The 21580-nt window shown below is 42.1% G+C and overlaps 2 protein-coding genes across 3 annotated transcripts in view; both read left to right on the top strand.

Annotated features, from left to right (window-relative positions):
• Window positions 1-1040: 1040 nt before the first annotated feature.
• rnf115b (ring finger protein 115b) lies at window positions 1041-6650 on the top strand. Its single transcript, XM_033975801.2, has 9 exons — window positions 1041-1194; window positions 3642-3700; window positions 3777-3834; window positions 4071-4294; window positions 5005-5079; window positions 5156-5240; window positions 5342-5435; window positions 6189-6304; window positions 6494-6650. The coding sequence occupies exons 1-9, from the start codon at window positions 1120-1122 to the stop codon at window positions 6629-6631; spliced, it is 924 nt and encodes a 307-aa protein (XP_033831692.1). The 5' UTR covers window positions 1041-1119; the 3' UTR covers window positions 6632-6650.
• A 1678-nt stretch (window positions 6651-8328) lies between these two features.
• ash1l (ash1 (absent, small, or homeotic)-like (Drosophila)) overlaps window positions 8329-21580 on the top strand; it is a 48244-nt gene continuing 34992 nt past the window's right edge. Inside the window, exons 1-4 of one of the 2 annotated variants that reach the window (XM_033975372.2) lie at window positions 8329-8628; window positions 9494-9584; window positions 12278-12984; window positions 14092-18322. In XM_033975372.2, coding sequence (XP_033831263.1) covers window positions 12424-12984; window positions 14092-18322 — 4792 coding nt within the window. In that variant the 5' untranslated portion in view covers window positions 8329-8628; window positions 9494-9584; window positions 12278-12423. Of the gene's footprint in view, window positions 8629-9477; window positions 9585-12277; window positions 12985-14091; window positions 18323-21580 lie in introns of those variants that run through there. The other variant, XM_055225460.1, reaches the window with a different exon arrangement.

Genomic DNA, 21580 nt, shown 5'->3' with positions numbered 1-21580 from the left:
TACTGAAATCATATAAGTTTTGAATATTATTATGTAATCACCATTTTATACTGAATTTATATATTCTTTGAATGTTGTATCTTTTTGGAGGTTGTCTAACAAGCACCATACTAAAAATTGAATAACATCTACTAACACTGAAATTAGGTTAAAGGCAACATTGTAAAACGTGAATTATGGGAGACAGTTGGTGCTTTGCAGAAACTCCTTTAACCGAGTTAAGGCAACATTGTAGGAGGTGAATCATGTCGCCTGACAGCCACTATGTTTATACTAGAGTGGAGCATCTTGTAATAATACTGAAACTATATTAAAGGCAACATTGTGTGATATGAATTGAGGGAAACTGTTGGGGTTGTGTAGGCGCTCCTTTACAGGGACAGGGCGGTCGGATGAGACTCAAGGCCGGAAAATAGACTGGTGCAGCCTGGAGAGATGAGCGAGGCCGGAGGGAGGAACCTGGGCGACAACCTACTCAACATAATATTTGCATATTCATGTTTCATGTTACATTTTTATGTTACGGGGCCAGGGAAAAGCAGACAGACCGCCTGCTGCACACACGAGGGATAGATCATATGACCCCGGGTCCTGTATTAGATTGTAACTGTCAGGGGAATAAACTTTTGAGATTTGAACTGATCGAATCCAGTCGTCATTTTGACAGAACACGCCTAACAAAAGCCAACAGGAGAGTGCAAAACAGGCTCAGATCATGATTCTGTTATATCTGAACCAATATTGAATTCATAATACATTATCCTACATGTGTCAGAAAGGTCAGGTAATCTCTTTGTTGCTAGGTAACAACCATAGCAACAAGATCCATGATGTGCAAATTTTGACAACAACACTGAAAGGTTTGTAACTTTTTCCACTTTTGAAGCACAATTAAGGCAAAACAGTATAATGTTATGAACAACTGTCAGAGTTACTTCATCAATAAGAAATAACGTTAAAATGAATCTTCTTGAACGCATTAGACTAGATACACTTTCTGTTTTGCGCTAACAGTTACTTGAGCCTATTTGAAGCGTCTTGGCCGTGAGTAACCGCTGCAGCCGGGGACTTTTATGGACAGCACCCCGACGTCAGTCCCGGGCGCTTTTCACCGTGAAGATGGCGGAGGCTGCCGTCCCACCACTACGCTTTTTCTGCTACATTTGTAAAAGTGAAACAACCCCAAATCTCCCGGTGAGTAATTTTGCTTTTCCCATTAAAACGGCCACTTAGTTTGGCCAGAATCTGCGTGACAAATGCAGAAGGGACTAGTCTAATAGAAACATGGCCTAGTTTCACTGAAGTGTCACTGGTATAAAAGCCTAAACATATCCCAGTTACTCCAATTGGATTTGACAGTTTGCTAAAGAGTTAAATAGTGCTTTAATGAAAACTGTTCCTTTTTGTGCATAGCCATAGCATGCACCATGTTCTTACATTAGACTAGAGGGTGTGTGAGAGTAAGCCATTTGATTCACGTTGCCATTTTTAGAAACACCCCTGTTGACTTGAGTGGCCAGTTGTCTGTGTGGTAGACGTAACTTTAGCGCGCCTGGCCGTCACAGCTTGTACCAAACCGTGTAGCATTCCTGAGAAGCGTAAACAAGCGTCTTTTCCTCTCCACTAATTGATGATCTAATATTCCCTATGATGTTAAGCAACCTGTTGAATTATTCATTTCTAGTGACAGGCCAGAAGGGAGCGCACTGTGCAATGTAATGTGCGGCTGGTGGTTTGACAGCAGCTGCACGCATGGGTTGAACACAGCTCACGTGTATCAGAGCATGGGGACAGGCACTATATACATGCTGTTCGGGTATCTTACCAAGTGTGGCTTTTCCCCTTGATTTTAAAGCCTTAGCAACAGTATATCTTTATATATTAGCCCTATATATTTTTACGGTTATAAGGGTCACATTGAAAAAATAACATTTTGTAACATTTTAACATTAAAGTCGTGATTTAATGACAATAAACTCGAAGCCAGAAAAAGTCGTAATGTTATGAGAATAAAGCTGTATTAAAGCTTCAAGCGGCGATGATAGCCCTTGCCTTGTGTTGAACCAGCATCCTCATTCATAATAAAGCTATAGTGCAATTGACATTTTTGATCAGACTGACTAAATAATAATTTTTTTAGAGAAAAAATCTCTGCTTGTAGACTGACACTCCCCTCTGTTGTGGACCTTGTTGTTCCAACAGTCTGAAATTCAATCTTTGAGTGTTTTGAGCCAGTGTCTCTGCAACTTGAAAAAACAACTAAAGCCTTCCTTCTGTCCAGTTGATATTATTCAAAGTTGTGTGCTTAAGGATGTTTTTGATTCTATTAGACCTTATATTACTAATGTTGTGAACTGTAATCTTTCTAAATTTAGACTTCATCTAAAAATTGCCTTTTTGTCAAAGGTTTTAGAGAAGGTTGCACATGACCAACTGTGGCTTACCTTAATATGAACAAAATTGGTAAAAAAAAAAAAATTCCAGTCTGGGTTTAAATCAAAGAACAGTTCTGAAATAGCTCTTTTATAAGATTTGAGTTCTTCTGAGTCTTCTTGAGTTCTTTTGCTTTTAGACTTTTAGGCTTTTAGACTTATCACCTGCCTTTGACACGGTCGATCACAGCATCCTTATGTCCTGCCTAAGACACATGTGGGCATTAAGGGTACAGCACTCTGTTGGTGTTGATCCTATCCGTCAGGCAGGAGGTTTTTCTGTGAACCTAAGACAGTACTCCTCCTCTATGTTTCCCTTAGAGTATAGTGTGCCCCAGGGTTCTACATTAGCACTGAGGCATCTAGCTCTACCATTCACATGCAGATTTTGAAACAACCAATCCATGCATTTGTAATTGCATCTGGACTATTGTAATTTTTTGTATGTGACGCGTACAGAATGTCCTTAATGCTGCAGCTCGTCTGCTGACAAAAAACTAAGTGATGAGCCTGTGTTGTGCAACCTGAACTGGCTCCCTATTTTGTTTCTGGGTGCATTCAAAATGTTATTGATTGTGTTTAAATGTCCGCACTCTATGGGTCCTCTTTATTTGAGGGAGTTACTGCAGCCCTATACTCCATCCAGGAGCACTGAAGCCCTGACCAGCTCTGGCTGCCTGTTCCAAAAGCGAGCCTCAAGACCAGAGGTGACAGAGCCTTTTCTGTGGCAGCACCCAGACTATAGAACGGCCTCTGTCTGCCTGTCAGATCCTCTCAGTCTTTAACATACTTTTAAAACTAGACTGCAAAGCCACTCTTCTCCCTAGCACTTATTACTAGACAATATATCTTTGTGTTTTATTGTACTATTCCTATGTTTGTGCTATCTGTATGTTTTTGTGACTTTTATTTGGAGCACTTTTGGTCAGCTGAAGTTGTTTTAAATATGCTATATAAATAAATTGTAATTGAAACTGAATTGGATTGGAGCATGGTTGGTGTTCTGCTCAGGAGTGCTCAACTAGATGCTGAGGTGCATGGGGTCATTCCCAGGGAAATTATTCATGGCAACCATTTATAGAGCAAGTGCTGTTCATACACTGCTTTATTTTAAAATAGAATAATCTATTGGGATTATTGTATTGAGAAAAACTAGTAAAATCTAGATAATGTGTTAACAAAAATTTTCATTCTGTATTTTCTGTTTAGGACTTGGTCTGCCCTAAATGTGATTCAGGTTTTATTGAAGAAGTGGAAGAAAACTCCAGGTACAAGTCAGTGTTATTAGAAAATTTGCATGCGTTAGCCTACTTTAATTGAAATGTGATCCATACTTTTGAACAGTTTATTGCAGAACAATACATCTTCGCAAAGATCAGAGCCAAACTCAATATTCTCAGAGGTATGTTGTCATAGGAGTGTGACTGAGAATGTCAATGTAAATGTACTTATTTTACTGTTTAATATTTGCTCTTTACTATTTATCTGTACAACGTGACTCAACTAAAACAATGCAAACAAATGTAGTCACACCTATGTCACAGTAACTATGCCAGTATTGTATTATACTACAGAGTTATTCCATATCATTTGCTGTTCTCATTTGTCTGGTTCTAACCTTAGTCTTCATGTGTGTAGTTATGGCAGATGCTGTTTATGGAGCGCGCGGCCCTGCTCTCAAATCCCTCCTCAGAGTCAGAGCACGATGACAGTGAGGCCTCCTCCGCAAACAGCTCCTCTCTCTCCTCCATCTCCTTGATCTCTGACCCACTCGAGCCCAGGGAATCACAAACTTTAAATGATCAGGGGCCATCATCATCATCGTCATCATCACTGTCTGAGGAAAGCCCAGAGGATGAGGGGTGAGTGTTCATGAAGGGTTTCCGTCACTCCCTTATTAACAATAGACAAAAATCCTCCAGCTAATTTAGTCCAGACCAAACCGAGCTTCAGATCTGGAGATGGGTCCCCGGGTGCAGCACTGTCTGGCAACTGCCCACTGCTCCTGCCAGGTTTCCCCAGCAGCACTAAAGGATGAGTCATATGCATAGCACAAATTTCATCATGGGGATCAATAAAGTAGGCCCTATACTTTAACCTTAAGTGCACTTGATTCATCACCATGCAGGAGTAAGGTGGGTGACTACAACTTAGTAAAACAAGCGTCTTTACTGTGGTTCAGAACTAGATTTATTCATCTTGAAATGACGCTCATATCTTAAAGGTGCATATGTACATTCTCGGGTGGAGGGTCTGCCACTATATTGTCAGGAAGATGATATTGCTTTGCCACAATATTCCACACTACAGTAAGACATTAAGATGATATTCATTTTTTTCTTAATCACACCTTTTTATCAGTACAAACATATAGATCTATAAAGAACATGCATTCTTTCTTTGAGTGGGGTCACCTCTCCGGGGATGTGTTATAGATTTGTCCAGTTACGTGATATACTGGCATCATCTGAAATAGCTACATTTAATGTACTGAACATACCAGACATAGTGGATTCTCTACCAGACGTTCTGTGTGCACCTTTACTAATCTGCCTTTATATTCTTTTTCAAGAGTACTGCAGCAGTTCTTTGCTGGTCTTTTCAACATTACCAGTGACAGTGCTGCTGCTGCTACACCATCTAACAGGTAAGTATATCTTTTACTGTTTCTGCAGATTTTTGTATAACCCCAGTTACTGACCTCCTAACTGTTCACCTCAAAGGGACAGGTGGAGAGCCCTTCAATTGCATTCAAACCCGGGAGACTATGCATGGGGCCAAAGAGGGTTAGATGCTGTTATTACAGATGTAAGTCCTTCCAGTGTTTGGATTATTTATTATGAATAGTTTATTGTCACCAGTTAATTTCCTTACCTTATCACACCTTAATTTTGTTGTGTCCCTTGTAGCTGTTAGGACGATTTGATAATGCAGGACCACCTCCAGCAGACAAGGATTCAATTTCATCCCTCCCAACAGTCTGCATCTCTAAAGAACATACAGGTGATGTTTAGCATAATTAGAAGTATCAGTTTTTTGTGTGGCAGCACAATGACAGCCTGATCTCCCTCAGTCTGTCTCAATGCTAATGCGGCTTCACAAGTATCCTACCACCACCAATAATTGAGGTGGAGGTACATTAAGTTAATGGACTTAATATATTGTTGACATAACTTCACACACCTTATAGAGTGGAGCCGAACAAACTATTCCTCTCATAACAGCTTAAAGTGAATATGACAAATAGGTTACTCATTTCATTAAAACATATTTAAGATGCCTTTATTTTTCAGTTTTGTTTTTTTTTAGTTTTAGTGAAGTTTACAGTTTTACTTTCTGGTTGGACATTGGCAGCAAATATGACATAGGTAAAAGTAGTTCCATTACTGTTACCTAGCAGCCATAATGTAAATGTAAAGGACTAAAACTGGTCAAATTGCAATAGTTATGATTAGACTTAAATAAATTACAACAAAATGAAGGTTTAAACTGCCAGAAAAATTGAAATTCCTTGTACATAAATTGTCCCTGCATTTTCGATGGAATTTTCTGTGTTGAAAAAGGTAGAGATAACGTTTTAGAACTCAGTGCAAATTTTTACCACAAATTGTCACTTAACTGATGTAAAACTATGATAAATATTTACCAAGTAAACCAAGTAATAATTAAAGAAGCATGAAGCATGAAGCATATGCACCTTAATTATGTATTTAGAGTAACTCATTTGGTGCACTTTTTTCCATTGTTTGTTTGCAGACAGCCGACTAGAGTGCCCAGTCTGCAGGGAGGAGTATTCTGTGGGTGAATGGGTCAGGCAACTGCCATGTCTGCATTACTTCCATAGTGACTGTATAGTGCCGTGGCTGAAGCTGGTGAGGAGGGGCTGTGTGCTTAGTGGGGTCAGGTTTAAAGGTCATGAAACTTTTAATGGAGTGTCACACATCCTGCCTTAATAACTGTGTAAAACATACAAACTAACACATAAAGCTGCACTGTCTTTTCATGTATGTGCTTAACCCTGACCTTTCTTTAACTTTCACATAACTGTACCCTATTCGCAGCACGATACCTGCCCCGTATGTCGCAAAAGCCTTAGCGGTGTGGACCACTGCCTTTCGTCCTCTCTGTCCTTACGTTCAGACACATCACCCGAAGAATCTGAGGAACTAGAGGATCAGGCCAGAGCAATGTGCCAATGAACTTTGCATCTGACATAAATACTTGATTATATAGATATATATTTATATATTTACAAACAATTTTGGACTTCAACTGCCCAGGATCTCACTCTTTTACTGCGATGCAAAATGAACAGTTGCTCTGCCTTCTTAAGGACTTCAGTGTGATGCCACTGTTATGAACTGGGCTACCTGTGGATATGCAAATGCTGGGCTATGTACACTTGTTTCTTACACATTGGCACAGGCCAATACAGTCTAAACTCACAACTACCAAGCCAATAGAACATGACTGTTGTGATGAAGCTCATAACAGGAGTCACTTCTGCACCTTCTTTAAACTAATTTGAACTTACTCAACCTTTATTGCAATTTACAACAGTATGAAGAAATAATTACTTCATTTTCAGTAGGCTATAATAAAATAAAATGTGAAAACTGCTCTTGCTCTTTTTTTTTCTTTTTTTTTTTTTTTTTAACTGAATATCAACTCCTTAGCTCCATTCTCAAGCTATAGTATGGAGCCTCTAGCCAAGCCTAAATGGATGTGAAGTTTTATTTTACACAAATTTTCCATCATTTCACATTTTTATTAACTTGAAATCAAAAAGATTTCTCAGCTGTTACTGCCCCTAAAGGCCCTGTTGCAAATGGGGCATGGTTTTGTTTTTACAGTCATGGCCTGTGGACACCAGTTTCAGCTGAGGCATCACCACTTTTGACAGTTGACTGTTGTACACCAGAAAAACACACCCATCTTGGGTTGCTGCAAAAACAGTTGGTTTCCACTGCCACCGAAAATAGCGAAATAATGAAACACAGACATTTTTGTCAATGACTGAGGAGGGCAACCACAGAAACCACGTGACTGACCAACATTTGCTCCTCAGCTTTCCTCCTTCATTTTTGTCAATGACCATAAAGGGCAGTGTAGGAAGAGGAAGTCTGGTATTGTATTGACAAAATCAAATTTTGGCATTCAGTCATATTTTATACTACTTATTTTACTTTAAACATTTCTAAAATATCATAACAGACTTATTTCTGCTAGTAACATGACAACCACAATTTTCATAAAATCTGGAATATGTCATCCACAATGCCTATAATTATAATATTAAATTGATTTGATAAGGCTGTAAAGAGGATTATTTGTTTTCATATAGCTCATCTCCATCCATCTCCATGCTTTGCCTCAAATGTTCCACAGTATGACAAGGTCTGTGGAGAAGCATCCTCCGCCTCCTCCTCAAAAAGCCTGTTATTTTTTAAATAAATAATCCTATAATTGGATAAATAGACTACAAAATAGTTACATGTAATGCCATACCGTGGAATACAGGCAATGCATAACATTTCCATGGAGGCACGCAGGTGGCATAAGCTATTCCTCCGCTAGAAAAGTTACATATGGGGAATGTACATTGGATAATACTTTGGTTATATGTTATTTATAAACGGTTACTATGCGTGGGATATCCTCTCCACAGGTCTGACCTATAACTTGGCATCTTGGTGGCATCTCCATGGAGTTAAGACAAGTTAAATGCCATACTGTGGAACACCCAGGTAACGACAAGCAGGTGGCGCACCCGCAACCAGAAAAGTTAGGTACAACATAGTGCACCTTTAATGCTGCCCCCCTTAAAAACTCTGTGCTCGCCCCTGTAAACGCTCCGATCGCCCGCCCGACATTTGCTCTCTCCTCCTCTGCTTCCCTCCCCTCCCTCCTCGGCTGTGGGACTGCCTGAATGCCCGTGCTGCTGCTGTACGTACTGACACATACGGGCTGGAGCAGACATGGAGGCCCGATTAACCAGAGACGACTGTGCCTGCGCGACTGACAGAACCAGGCCCAGCTAACGCCGTGTCCGAGCGGGATTTTTGGACCATTTGTGGATTTATTACGGATACAAATCGCTAATAAAGATACAGGATTATTGCATCGAGGAGCGAGATATAGAAGGAGATCCATTTCGGGTCTGTGTTGATTCAACGCAGCCGCCATTTTGTTGACAGTGAGTGTTTTTTTTAATAACCTACACGGCTATGCTTCAGTTATTTCATACCCGTGGATTAACAGTTACACATTTTACGCCTACAACCACCCCGTATTAATCGCATATTGTCTAAAGAGTCACGTTTGGATAAATTTCATGTTTTAGCTCACTAGCATTAGCCGCGTCGTTGCTGTGATGTAGTAACACGAGTGCCTGCGAGAAAGATGTAAGATTATGAACATCACTCGTGTTGAGTTGAGGCATTTTACACAAGTTTGTACAATCCATACTGTCTACCCCTTCCGTTTTATCTCATTTTGAAGCGGGGTGCAAGAGAAATCACATCAAAGATTGTGATTTTTAACCTAAAATCGCCCAAACGGGTGCTGATTGATGGCTAGTTAGCCATTGCCACTGCCATTGATACAAAGTAGGTAGCGTGTCTATTATAGGACACACGGTAGCCACTAGTTTAATACTAAGTAAGCACACGTCTTCCTTAATATATGCGCTTTATTACACATGTATTGGTTTCTCTATTATATGCATTAAGTCTGTTATGTGTTATTATCCCCGTATTACCCCTAGAAGATGTTTTTATAAGCGATCTGGTCCATGCCATTGCAAGTTTGTCTATTGGCGCTAGCAAGGTTAATCAATATTTACGAAGTCGAGCGCGGTTTGCATTGATTTTTGAATTGTTTTTTTTTGGCTTTGTCTGTGATTATTATTGTATTATAAACCAGCAAACGCACAGAACACGTTTTGTCCATAGGCTATAATAATATTTATCGCACGTGGCTATTATTTTAACGCTAATTTTGTTTGTATTTCAAGCCTTTTGGAGGTCGCAATCTGACAGCTGTGTTTCTTCTCTAATTAGCCTTTTTGGAGGAAAATGTGGCCACCACGTTGATGCACGCTTTCAAGACACGGCCAAATAATGTGAACACCGTTTTCTATCAGTTATAAAGGTGAGTGCATCTGACTGAATCATCCTGAAAAATCATTGTTTTGTGTTGACATAAGTGGCCCAAGACAAATGTTTACACTAGACTAGTTTGTTTCTTCTCATCTGCTTGCAAACTCAAGCTTTTTGGGTATATGTGTGTTTAGGAAGTGACCAAAGGTGGATAAATTTGCTGAGTGATGATGATGAATAGTGAAACCAGATCGTTTGAGATTTTGCACATGCCCCTAACAGCCAGTGTGCAAAAACGAAAGCGCCAACTGTTTATTTTGACACTTAGAGTCAATCAAACGCCTTATAAACGTATTTTACCAGCACTGAGACTGACACCTGTCATTCCCGTCAGACTATGCAAGACTAGACCCAAACCATTAGCGCCATTACAGATGTCTTTAGCGTTTATAGCCTCCTCTGGGAGATTTCACTAATGGTAGCTGTAGTAAAAGAATTTGTCTGCTGCTTTGATGCCCCTGTACACGCAAATGAGCTAATATCTTAAGAGCAGAGAAAGCATTGGGGATGACAGGGAAGCCTCTGTCGGTAGAAGCCAGTCCTCCTCGTGTGGATAATGTGGGAGGAGGTGGTGGAGGGGCAGGACACAATTGCTCTGGCCAAGGGGAAATAAGCAGTTATGAACAACGTGTGCAAAAGTGCAGCAGAGGAGGGAGAGCAGCATGAAAAAATAGGAGGGGGCGCGGGAAGTTGTTTACTACGTCTCTGCCTGTGCCTGGTTGGGCTATTTCGAGATTCTTGATTATTGATTGAGACTTTTTAAGTGGTATTTCAGGTATTTGCTTTGATTAGGTTCACACCCTTCTGGCCCACTCCCTCAAACACATTGTTTTAGGCTTGAATAATCATGTGAACTGAAAGTATGGTATTTTAACTGTTGTCTTTCATGTTGGCTTATTGTAGAAATATCTCACACTGCGATTTTACGTAAACTGAAACAAAACAATTGAAATTCATTAATGCATTAGTACAAGAATGCATCATCAGTTGCAATAGTGTTATAGATATTGACAACATAATTCACTTTTAGTTAGTTGTGTGAGTACAAATACATAAACAGACTTTTACTTAAGCAAAGAAAGAATAGTTTTATTGCATTTTTGTGTGGAGCCTTTGAAATGTTCACCTGATAATTTACTTTTACAATAACAGATAAATCGTCATCACTTTTGTGTAACCTTAGAAAGTGAATTGAAGTTTTATGGCTTGAAAGACTGGACAGGGCCAAAGCAAGAGCATAATTTATTAGTGTTTGACATATGAGTCATTCCCTAACTATAAAGCAACGCACTAGTAAGAGCTGCCACCGAAGTTTCAGTTTTCGCTATAATACCATAAAACTGATTTGACTTGGCATCAGATAGTGTACCGTAAGTGTAATTGCAGTAATTGAGGTGGTTTACCGTATCATTGGAGGTTAGAGTAATGTTTTGACTTTCTCAGACAGTGTCCTCCTTGTGTTAACTACACAAGCTTATTTTTGGCTGCTCGTATGAGTGTTTCCAATGAAAGAATGGGGAGAGCATTTGTCACTGAGCAGAGGAAGGACACTGGGAACAGTCTTCTGCTGGTGGTGGGCGAAATGTGTTTTTGATTATGGCAGGAGCAACACAGCCATGAGTTGTTACTACCGCTTTCCAAGTTTGTGAAGCAAATGAGGAGGAGGATAAAAAGGCTTTAAGAGAAATGTGCAAATACAGAAATTGATTAAGTGTTGAGGAAAAGAGCAAGGTGTGATTTGAGTGTGGTATGTGCAGTAAAGGGGAGTCTTATATTTGGGGAGGTGGAGTTTGTAATTGAAGTAAACAGAGAAAAACTGTCCCGAATCCAAATATGATGTGTGTGGTTTTGCCAGAACAGTGTTTCCGGTCTCATGAACAAAGTTGTTTTGAAGGTTTTAAAAAACAAAATCTTTCTACTAATGATTTTTACATGAAGACATTTGACTGCGCCCCCATTATGAGCATTCTAATGCTTTTTGCTAATGTAAGCCATAGAGGAGATGCTGCTGCTGCATTTTGCCGCTCCATCACTCTCTCTCTTACGGTGGCTCGGGCAGAGAAAGGCGGTCAGATTCTCTGTCCCGTCCCTCTGGGCTCAATGTGCTGAGGTCACACTTCTGAATTGCCTCCAAATGACTTCACTCAGAGAAAGCACCTGCTTCGGGCGAATCCCCATTAAATCACTCAGAGGCCATTGGGCACCGTAGACAGCTTCATTGAAGTGGGCTGTCCTCTAAGGACCACAATTAGGAAACATAGGTGGCTTTAGCTGCTCCTGTGCTAATATAAAGCAAAAGCACTTGCTTCTTCTTCTGAAATAACTGAAGACAACTTGAAATTCGAGTTTCCGGTCTCTTGGGACAAACATGACTTTAACTATTAAATCTGAGCTGGTGCAGCCCTATAGTCCTTTAAGCGGAGGAGACTTTACTCAGGTGAAACGACCTTGGATAAATAGGTTACAGATTGTTATAGCCACGAGGACAAACACGTCATAAAAATTCACCTAGATGGGATGAAAGACGCCCTCTAACAAAACAGATTATAAAAATGTTGCCCTTTCCTTTCTCCCTGACTGTCAGACCCTTTATATTGTCTGCTATTTATAAACCCAGGGTTTTATTTCTTCTGTGGGACTGTAACTAATATCAATTTTCTTCTTTCTTGTTTTTCTCTCTGACAGTTGAAGGACGGAGACCAAGGGCTGAGAGAAGTCAACTCAGATTTACCCCTCTCCTCCTCTCCCCTCCCAACCCTCTAAACTCCACAACAAACTTCCACCCTATCCTCTCCCTGGGACTCCACAGCAACCTTTCAGTGGATCAAAAAATGCAAGGGGCAAGTGCTTCTCCAGCCGGGGAGCGAGAGAAGGAGGGAGGAGGTGGTAAGAAGGAAGAAGACGAGGAGAAAAACAAAGATGGTGGAACAGGTGCAACTGGAGCAGGTGGGACAGGGGACGACCCGTCTTTTTCTGTCAAAGAAAGTGGCTTGTCCGATGGCAATCTCAAACTCAAAATTGGCCTCCAAGCCAAACGCATGAAGAAGCCCCCAAAAAGTCTGGAAAATTATGTTTGCCGACCAGCTTTCAGGGCGACAGTCCGACACACACCGCGCAGTGGAGGTAACTCAAAATCCAAAAGTACGGCCTCAGCTACAGGAGATGGAGAGAGCCAAACCAAGACCCCTGTAACTCAGCCCAAGGACAAGGAGAAGCGAGAGAAGAGCCCCTCTGTCAACAACAACAACAAAACATCTTCAGTTAATAAAACGGTCTCCTCTTCGACCCCAGCAGCAGCTAAAGCGCCTACGCCCCCCCCCTCCGTACCTTCACCTGCCACCACCAACACTCCTGCACCTGCCCAAGTCAACGGGAATGCTCCAACTAAAAAGGTACCTCTAAGTATACAGCGTTTTTTAAATCTATATGGTCATGCTTTTTTTCAAGCACTATTTGTATGTTACTGTTTAATAGGTTCAGAGAGGTGATTTAAACTGAAGCAGGTGCAATTCCAAGTATGGCTGCAAGATTAATTTGATTGAATTGAAATTGCAGTTTGAATGGATGAAATTTTTTAAATACCATAATTTCCTTAACAAACAACAAAATATCCTGTCTTACAAGCATACAAACTGCTTACCTTGTAGATTAGATCTAAAATGTGACTCTTCTATTAGTTCATAATATATCATTCTTTTGGTCAATTCTCCTGGATGTGTTTGAAATGTGAAGTTTGAACGGAATCCTATTATTAAAATATAAATTTAAAATCTAATTGCAATCGCACTGCTTGTCTGAAGAAAAAAAAAATCAATTGAGCTGCATGAGTTCTTCAAATCTTCTTCTAAATTCGTCAAATCAAATTAAGAAGTTATATTTTATAGTAAGAATAAAATTGGAATTTTGAAAATGATTTTTCAGTGTTTCCACTTGACTTGTGTCTCTCTAACTATCAATGCCTGAGGTACAGCAGTGTCATTGGTTAGTGGGGAAGCCCAAGCAAATAGTAGGTTATTGGACTGGTCAAAAGATGAACATAAATTGTCCTTTAGATTTCATTGTGTCTCCTGCCCCCGTGTCTGTCCTGTCTCTCTATGGCCACTTCCTCTCCCCCTTCTGCTCTGCTGACCTCTCTCCCTGTCCCCCGACTGACCCGGATAAGTGTTATTGAGTGTGGAAAGCTCCTCCTCTGTACATGCCCACTACTCAACAATGGGCAGTCTCCTATCAATAAACTGGTGTTAGTGATAGCCTTCCAATCCTGTGCTGTATTGCTCTTGGACAACAATTTTGAATTTAGTTATTACGAAATAATAAATTAATATTATTAATGTTCATTTCACATTTTTGTAATGAAGTGTAAACAATTAAGTATTTTTTGTTTATGTTGTTTTTTTTCTTTTTTGTTGTGTAGATTATATTGTCTTTACTTGAACAGTGTTTTACAGTGTGTGTATTTACATTTGTAGTAACTTTTTTATGTCTTGTTTTGTTTCCAGGGGACACCAAAGACGGATGGCAAGTCTGATTCAAAGTCAGACTCAAAGTCAGCCAACACCACATCAGAACGACCTCTGAATCTCCATCGGCCTCCTCCGGACAGCAAAACACATTCAACCGGGAAGAAAAACTCCACTTCACAATCAAATGCACGGACATCTTCACCTTCTCCACTTGTTAATTCATCTAAAGAGCCCAACTTTGATAGTGTAAAGCCTCCTCAGTATACATATAGCGCAACTCCGAAAGCCAGTGAGGACAAAAATGGACAAAACTGGGGAGCACCTACAGTGACTGAAAAGTTAGCTCAACTCATAGCAACACGCCCACCTACTAAGACCCCCAAACCTGTCAAACCTGCAAAGCCGGACTCCTCTCCTCCTGCTCCTCCTGCTCCTCCGGTCCCCAGCTCAGGCTTTATGGCACCCACAGCGAAACAGCGAGATCGGGCATTAGCCAACAGAAACACATACTCACGAATGGTTCACCTCTCACCGCCCCCTCCTGTATCTCGGCCTCCTGGTAGGCCATATGGGTCAAAAAGCAAGGATAACATGGATAGTTCATCTCCTGTTCCAGCTCACAGGAAAGAGGAGAGTGATGGGATTGTGAAAACAAGTAGTAACAACAACAGTAGCAACAGCAGCAGCCGCAGCAACAGCCCGGCTCTGAGCTTCACTAACAATCGACTCTCGGCCATTTCAAAGGAGAGCAAGAGTGAAAGTGGCAGCTCTAAGTCTCGTTCAGCTCACTCATCTCCACATAGGACCCCTTCATCGTCCAGTACCATTTCACCCTGCACCCCCACCACAGAGCAGAGGACTGTGAGTCACCTCAGCCCAGCCTCATCTCAAGGTCAACACGGGCGGGACAGTCCGCCTGTGACCGAGGGAACAAATGCAAAAGAACATGAAAAAGACTGCCCCAGAGACCTCACCAAATGTCCACCTTCAACAGCCTCAGGAAAACCAGAGGGAAAAGAGAAAGGAGCCAGTCATCAGTCACTTCAGGCTGAACGAGGGAAGAGCTCTAGTCCCAGTAAACGTAGTCCCAATCGAGACAGTGGGAGACCAGGCCGAAACAGCAGCCCCCCTGAGTCTGTGAGACAGAGGGCACCTTCTCTAGAGCCAGACGATGACGAGGGACCCACCACACCCCTCAGGGACGACTCTGCAGACTCCTCCATAGACTCGCCCTCAGAGCAGGACAGCAAACCCCTGAAGAAACGCAGGGGCAGAAAATCACGCAACAAAACTGACAGTGAGAGCAGCCACCGGAGCTCATTGGATCAGGACAAAAGCAGCCGGCATTCATCTCCAAGTGCAGAGTCTCCGCTACCTGTTAAACGACCAGTGGGTCGGCCTCCCAACCCAAATAAGGTTAGGTCCACTTCTATGTCTCAGAGTGACATGTCAGGCCTTTTCTCTCAGCAGCCCAGAAAACGTGGTAGACCAAAGTCTAAAATGCCAACACTAGATGCCCCCTCTCGAGGGAGACCCCCAAATAAGTTTGCTCCCTCTAAAGTTTTCCCATCTTTCCTGAAGTCCAAGGAGGAGCAGGATCCCCCTGTCCTTCACCCAGAGGTAGACCTGAACCCCCCTCAGCCCATACCTAGAAAACGAGGGCGACCCAAGCGCCTGCCCCCCACTCTACCGCAAGAAGGCCAGCCCCCCACGCTGGCCCCAGAAGCAGGAGAGAGGTTTCACAACAGAGGGAATGGACAGCTCATCATGAAAACCATCATAGGCAAAATTAATAAAATGAAGAGTGTCAAAAGGAAGCGCTTGCTCAGTCAGATCCTTCTTGGCCCCAGGACTGAGGAGCCCCCCAAAGCTGCCCCTGTGGCCAACACTGTGGAAGACCTTGCTGCTTCTTTTGGGGGGAAACTTGGCCCACAGATCAATGTGAGCAAAAAGGGCACAATATACATGGGCAAGAGAAGAGGACGGAAACCTAAAACAACCCCTAATTCCACCAGTCCCAGTTCTGAGCCTTTCCTGCCCCCTAGCACCAGTCTGTATCATAACCATCAGTCCCAGTCGCACCATCACTCTTCAGAGGTGTTCCCCTCCCCCTCTCTCTCCCAGTCCAGCGGTGGCCACAGCCCTCATAGCGATGCCAGCTTTGTGGAACCTGGTTCAGTGCACTTTGGCAGCCAATCCCTCTACTCTAGCTCCCACCATGGACACAGCTCCTTCTCCTTCCCTCCACCAACTTTCTCTGCCCCAAATCCACGCAACCCAGGCCTGCTTTCGTCATCACTGGCCTCGGCTTCACAGAAAAAGTCCTCCTGTCGCGGATATCACCATCACCACCATCATTACAGGCAACATTACCATTACCACAAGCTCTCCCCTCCCAGGCCCCTACATCCCACTTCGCCTGCTCCCCTCAACGAACTGAAAGAGGCCACCCCATCACCTGTCAGTGAATCTCACAGCGAAGAGACTGTGCCCAGTGACAGTGGAATAGGAACAGACAACAACAGCACCTCAGATAGGGGAGAGAAGACTGGAAGCAGCTTAGGTGGGCTTGGCCTGGCACCTGGTCTTGGAGGTGGGTTGCTAATGCCAGGGGTGATTAGTACAACTATGGGTCCAGGAGTGGGACTCAACTCCAGGGGCAGGCGGAGACATTCTGCTGTACTTATGGAGCACCCCTCACCCTCGCCATCCCCCCATGGATCAAGAACCTCACCTGATCCCAGAAGACCTCACCCAGCAGCCCCCACCTCCTCACTATTGGGGCACAAAGAAAAGCACAAGCACAAATGCAAGCGCCGCAGTCATCATGGTTGCCCTGGTTACGACAAACTCCGAAAACAGAAACGGAAACGCAAGAAGAAGTACCTACAGCTGCGCTCCCGACGGCATGATCCAGACTTTTTGGCAGATTTGGAGGAAATTGTAATTAGGCTAAGTGAGATACGGATAGCACATCGCACCACAGGGTTCAGATTTGGCAGTGGATTAGGTCTAGCTGGGCCAAGTAGACTCCCTGGGCTTGGTAGTAGAACCGGTTTAGGAGCCGCTGGCCCACCACCTCATCATTACATCCATAGAGATCTTCTACCTACGATCTTCAGGGTTAATTTTGGTAGTTATTACTCCCATCCAGCGTATTCCTGTGACCCACTGCACTATATCCGTAAACCAGATATGAAGAAGAAGCGGGGCAGACCTCCCAAACTCCGAGACTCAATGTCAGAAGTCCCGTATGTTCCTGGGCTTGGATTTCCTCTCTCAAGCGGAGGATTCTACCACCCTTCATATGGCATGCCATACTCCTCCAGCCCTCTCAGTTTGGGCTACTACAGAGGCTTCCCTCCTGCTAGTCTCTTCTCCCACCCGCATCATCAGTCAGCCCATTCGTCAGCGTCGCACCACCACACACCCACCTTCCCCCCTTCCTCCTCTTCTTACATGCACCACCCTTCACATCTCCTGTTAAACCCGTCGAAATTTCACAAGAAGAAACACAAGTTACTAAGGCAGGAATACTTGGGGAGTGGGAGGTCACCTGTCTTGTTCCCCCCAATGTCTTCTGAGCTTTCATTCAACTGGCACCATAAGCATAAGCATAGACATAAACATAGAGAACGATGCGGTGAGGAAGATAGAGAGGAAGGAGCACGTGGAGGGTCTGTGGGTAGATCTAGTGCGGACAGTGGACTGTCAGCGAAGGGGGGTAGCAGTTTAAGCATGGCGGAGTCTTTACAACGGTGCCGCTTTGGTCGTGACGCACCTAGCGGTAATACTAGTAAGCAGGGTACCTCTGGCAACTCCCCATCTTCATCTTCTTCATCATCTGCAGACCGGTACAAGCGAAAGGAGGGGTCTGTGTCATGTTTGGGCCCATCTAGACTTACTTTGGGAAGCAGCTCAAAAGGACATCACTCCGGAGAGTCCTGGTTCAGAATGGGCACCAACTGTGAGGTGGACTATGCAAAGTTATCAAGAGGTCACACGGCATCAACCCAAAATCCCTTCTCGGATCCAGGGGCAGAAGAGCAGGTGGGGTGCTCGGACAGTGAAGATGACGAGCCGCTGTCGCCTTCAGAGGAGCCTGAAAACGACTCCCCAAACCTCACAAACCTGTTCACCTCAGCCCTATCCCGCAATAATTTGAAGAGCAGCAAGAGCAGGAAGATCGAAGGAGAGGGCACCTTTTCACGCCTGGATCGGGCCATAAGGAAAGAGCGCTCTACTTCAGCAGAGAGGAGAGAGCGAGGTAAGACATTTTATTTTCACAAAACATTCACATTTACATTATGTAACTTCTCTGGTGAGGTGTTTTGTCTAGAATGTTCTACAGTATGGAATTAAAGTAATCTTTCTTGCATTTATCCAAAAATACCTTGAAAAATATACATTCATACATTCACAGACCTGATGTTTAACTTGCCCTTGTGGCATCACCTACTTGTCTCAATGGAGAGAAGTTAAATGCCATATTGTTAAACATTTAGGCAAATAAATAACATCTCCATCGAGACAAGCTGTTGGCAGACCCTCCACCAGAAATGTTGCACAGCCATTTCATCAAATCAGTCACATTCACAATTTCTGACCAGTGAAAAATTTTGAAAATTCTGATCCCTAATTTGGGAGGTAGTGAGATTATTTATTTCTTTGCGATATTTAACACAGCTTTGTTGCGTAATGCCTATTTTCCTGTTTGTAGAAAGTGGTGTTATCATATTGTACCTGTCTCATGTAAAGCCTTTGATACTCTTTGAGACAGTCCTTTGATGATGATAGCTGTAGGGATCAATTGCACCAAATTCTCATTCCTAAAATAGTTCCTGGTCAATTAACTACTTCTGTTGGACATGATTGCTTATGCCTATTTATAGCAGTTCTAAGCTATCCATTAGCTCTATGACTTACTAGATGGGCTTAATTCTACACCACAATCTGTGCACTCCAGTCTTATCTTTAAAGCTTGCATTGTTTCAAAAGCATATAAATCTTTTGTGAGTGCTGCTATGAAATGTCGCGGTTTCCCTGCAACTTTGTACCCTTCTCAGTTGTGGCTAGTTGAAACTCCAGCGCGTTCAGCTGTCGCTTTGTTTGAACAAGGAAAATCACTGGATGTCTATGTTTTTTGCGTCACTCAACAACAGATGCCGCATTCACACTAGAAGACATTTGGTAGCTCTTACTGGTGATTATGGCCTTGGCTAGAGAAAGCATATGTAATGTATTAGACAGGCTGTCACACTGTGAATGGCAAAGCTCTTTATCCTATGTAAAAGTGGGTGTTTTTTGCAAACTTTCTATATTTAGAGCCTTCTCCCCCAAAGCCACAAAAGCAAGGGCTACTACTTTGTATGCACCCGGTTTAGGGACTAGAGGTTTTTATTCATGTGTTTCAGCTTCCTGTTTATAGATGTTATATCTTGAGGACTTTTGTTTTGAATTGTTAATTGCTATGGGAACGGTGCTGGATTGGTCCTGCAACCCATGAATAGGATTTCAAATATTCTGGACAGAAGCAGCACTTTGTAAATGTGTAAGTGCATGCTTTAGTGTGTTTCTCTTCTTATTGATGGATTTCTCCTGGTGATATGTACAGTACTACTACTACATTAGGTCAGATTAGATTGTGCAATGTTTATATATAACACTGTAGCCAATAATTTACTCCATATGAAGCTATGTGGACCGTGTGGAGCTAGACTCAGCATGTGGATAGATTCTGACTTTATGAACTCATGCATCATGAACCAACTTAATAAACTGCTCAAATATGCAAAATACACATAATATTTTCCTGTGCTCGAACACGTTTTATATTCATGCATTGAGATGTGCACACGCATCAACAGCAGCCCATTGATAAAACATTACCACCATTTCTCTGTTATAATGCGATCAGCCTAGCCATAAGCCCAGGCTGTATTTGATTTAATGTGTGTATTTGCTGTCATTAGAGGCTGATGTCTGTGTAAAACATCAGTTGTCAAGGTGTGATCCATAGTAAACAAAAAATTGAATGCTGTGAACTGGAGAAAAAGTTTTTGAGTGAAGATGTTTCGCTGCTCATCAAACTCGCTTCTTCAGAACTGAAGCTTTGATTTAGCTCTTAAATGTTTGAATCTATTAGTGGCACAGATGAAAATTATTGGAATTGTTCACCGTTTGCAGTCTCGCTGTTTCGCAGATGTTTTTTTAGTGCGATTTTGCATGCTTTTTTTTTTTTTTTACAGTGCATGAACGCAGTTTGGGTTCTGCTCCTTGATTGGCTAAGGGAAGTGCCATGTCGCTTGCACAGTACAGAATGTGTTCAGCCAAATTTACATAAATATTCTATCACAGTGTGACTCTGAAGTGCTGTATGTTTGCAAGTATTCTCCCGACAAAATGTTGACAATGTTGATGAAACGTTGTACAACAACAAATGCACCTGCAGTCACACCCAAAAAGGTCGAGGAAAAATTTGGCCTTCTGGACATGCTGAGGGAAGCTAGAAGTTACGCAGCTGTAGGACACCATTACAGAATAAATTAATCTTCGGTTCATCACATAAAGAAGGAGGAAAATAACATAAGGACAATAGCAGCAATAAGTTTTAACAAGGATGGAAAAAGGATTGTAACTGCCCGCAACAAGATCATCGTAAGGATTGAGTCTGCTTTAGCTTTGCCGATCAGTGACTCCAGGAAAAAGAACATTTCTTCAGAGGAATTGTGAAATATGCGCAAGTCACTTTTAATCATTTCTTATGTGTCCAACTTCATAGGTTGATCATTAAAATTTAATTTGTTACAGTATTTCTAAAAGCTGTAATTTTTATTTACGGTACAATATAGTATTTTGTTTCATTCTATAATACTGTGCTTATTTTTTTAAATCTATGGAAGTTTGAACTTTTAGAGTATTTAAACAAGAGAGAAATGTGAGAAAACGTTAATGCCTGTCTCAGAAAAGTGTATAAAGTGTGTGGTAAGGGATTTTACAGCCTTAAAACATATAGAATAACGGTAAAAAATAAAGCTTTCTATTTCACGGATTTTGCCTATTGCGCATTATTTTTGGAACGTAACCTCCGCAATAAATGAGGGAACACTGTATATCCGTCATTTCTTTTGCTTGTGTCTGAAAAAGGCGTGTCTGTCCTGTCCATTTGGCACAAACTGAAGTAGGGCTTCCCTGTTATCAAATCGTGTGTTTGATGTCTTAAATGCAAAGCCAAAGAGCCCCAGTAATATCAGTCTTTATTATCTTTATTTATTTAAAACTAAAATACAGTGTTAGCTTGGTTGTGTGTGTGTCCGTGTGGCCATGACACAGGCAGAGCTTTGTGCGTCCCGCGAAAGAGGATTTGTATTTGTGCATCAAGTTTCACAATCAAACCTCCCAATGTTATTTACTGTCACAGTTTGTCACATTTATTTGTGATTTGAAGTTTAAAATAGTAAAAAAGGAAAAAAATGAGCAAAGCAAAGTGGCAGTGTATGTATTTTGCATTTAAATCAGCTAAATT

The sequence above is a fragment of the Periophthalmus magnuspinnatus genome, chromosome 11 (assembly GCF_009829125.3).
Source record: "Periophthalmus magnuspinnatus isolate fPerMag1 chromosome 11, fPerMag1.2.pri, whole genome shotgun sequence".
NCBI classification, from domain to species: Eukaryota; Metazoa; Chordata; class Actinopteri; order Gobiiformes; family Gobiidae; genus Periophthalmus; species Periophthalmus magnuspinnatus.
This window is presented reverse-complemented; position numbering and strand designations above follow the sequence as displayed.

Coding starts and splice junctions, on each gene's coding strand:
- rnf115b (XM_033975801.2), top strand. CDS start 1,120: ATGGCGGAGGCTGCCGTCCCACCACTACGCTTTTTCTGCTACATTTGT. Junction 1,195..3,641: donor AAACAACCCCAAATCTCCCG/GTGAGTAATTTT, acceptor TTTTCTGTTTAG/GACTTGGTCTGCCCTAAATG. Junction 5,241..5,341: donor TAGATGCTGTTATTACAGAT/GTAAGTCCTTCC, acceptor TGTCCCTTGTAG/CTGTTAGGACGATTTGATAA.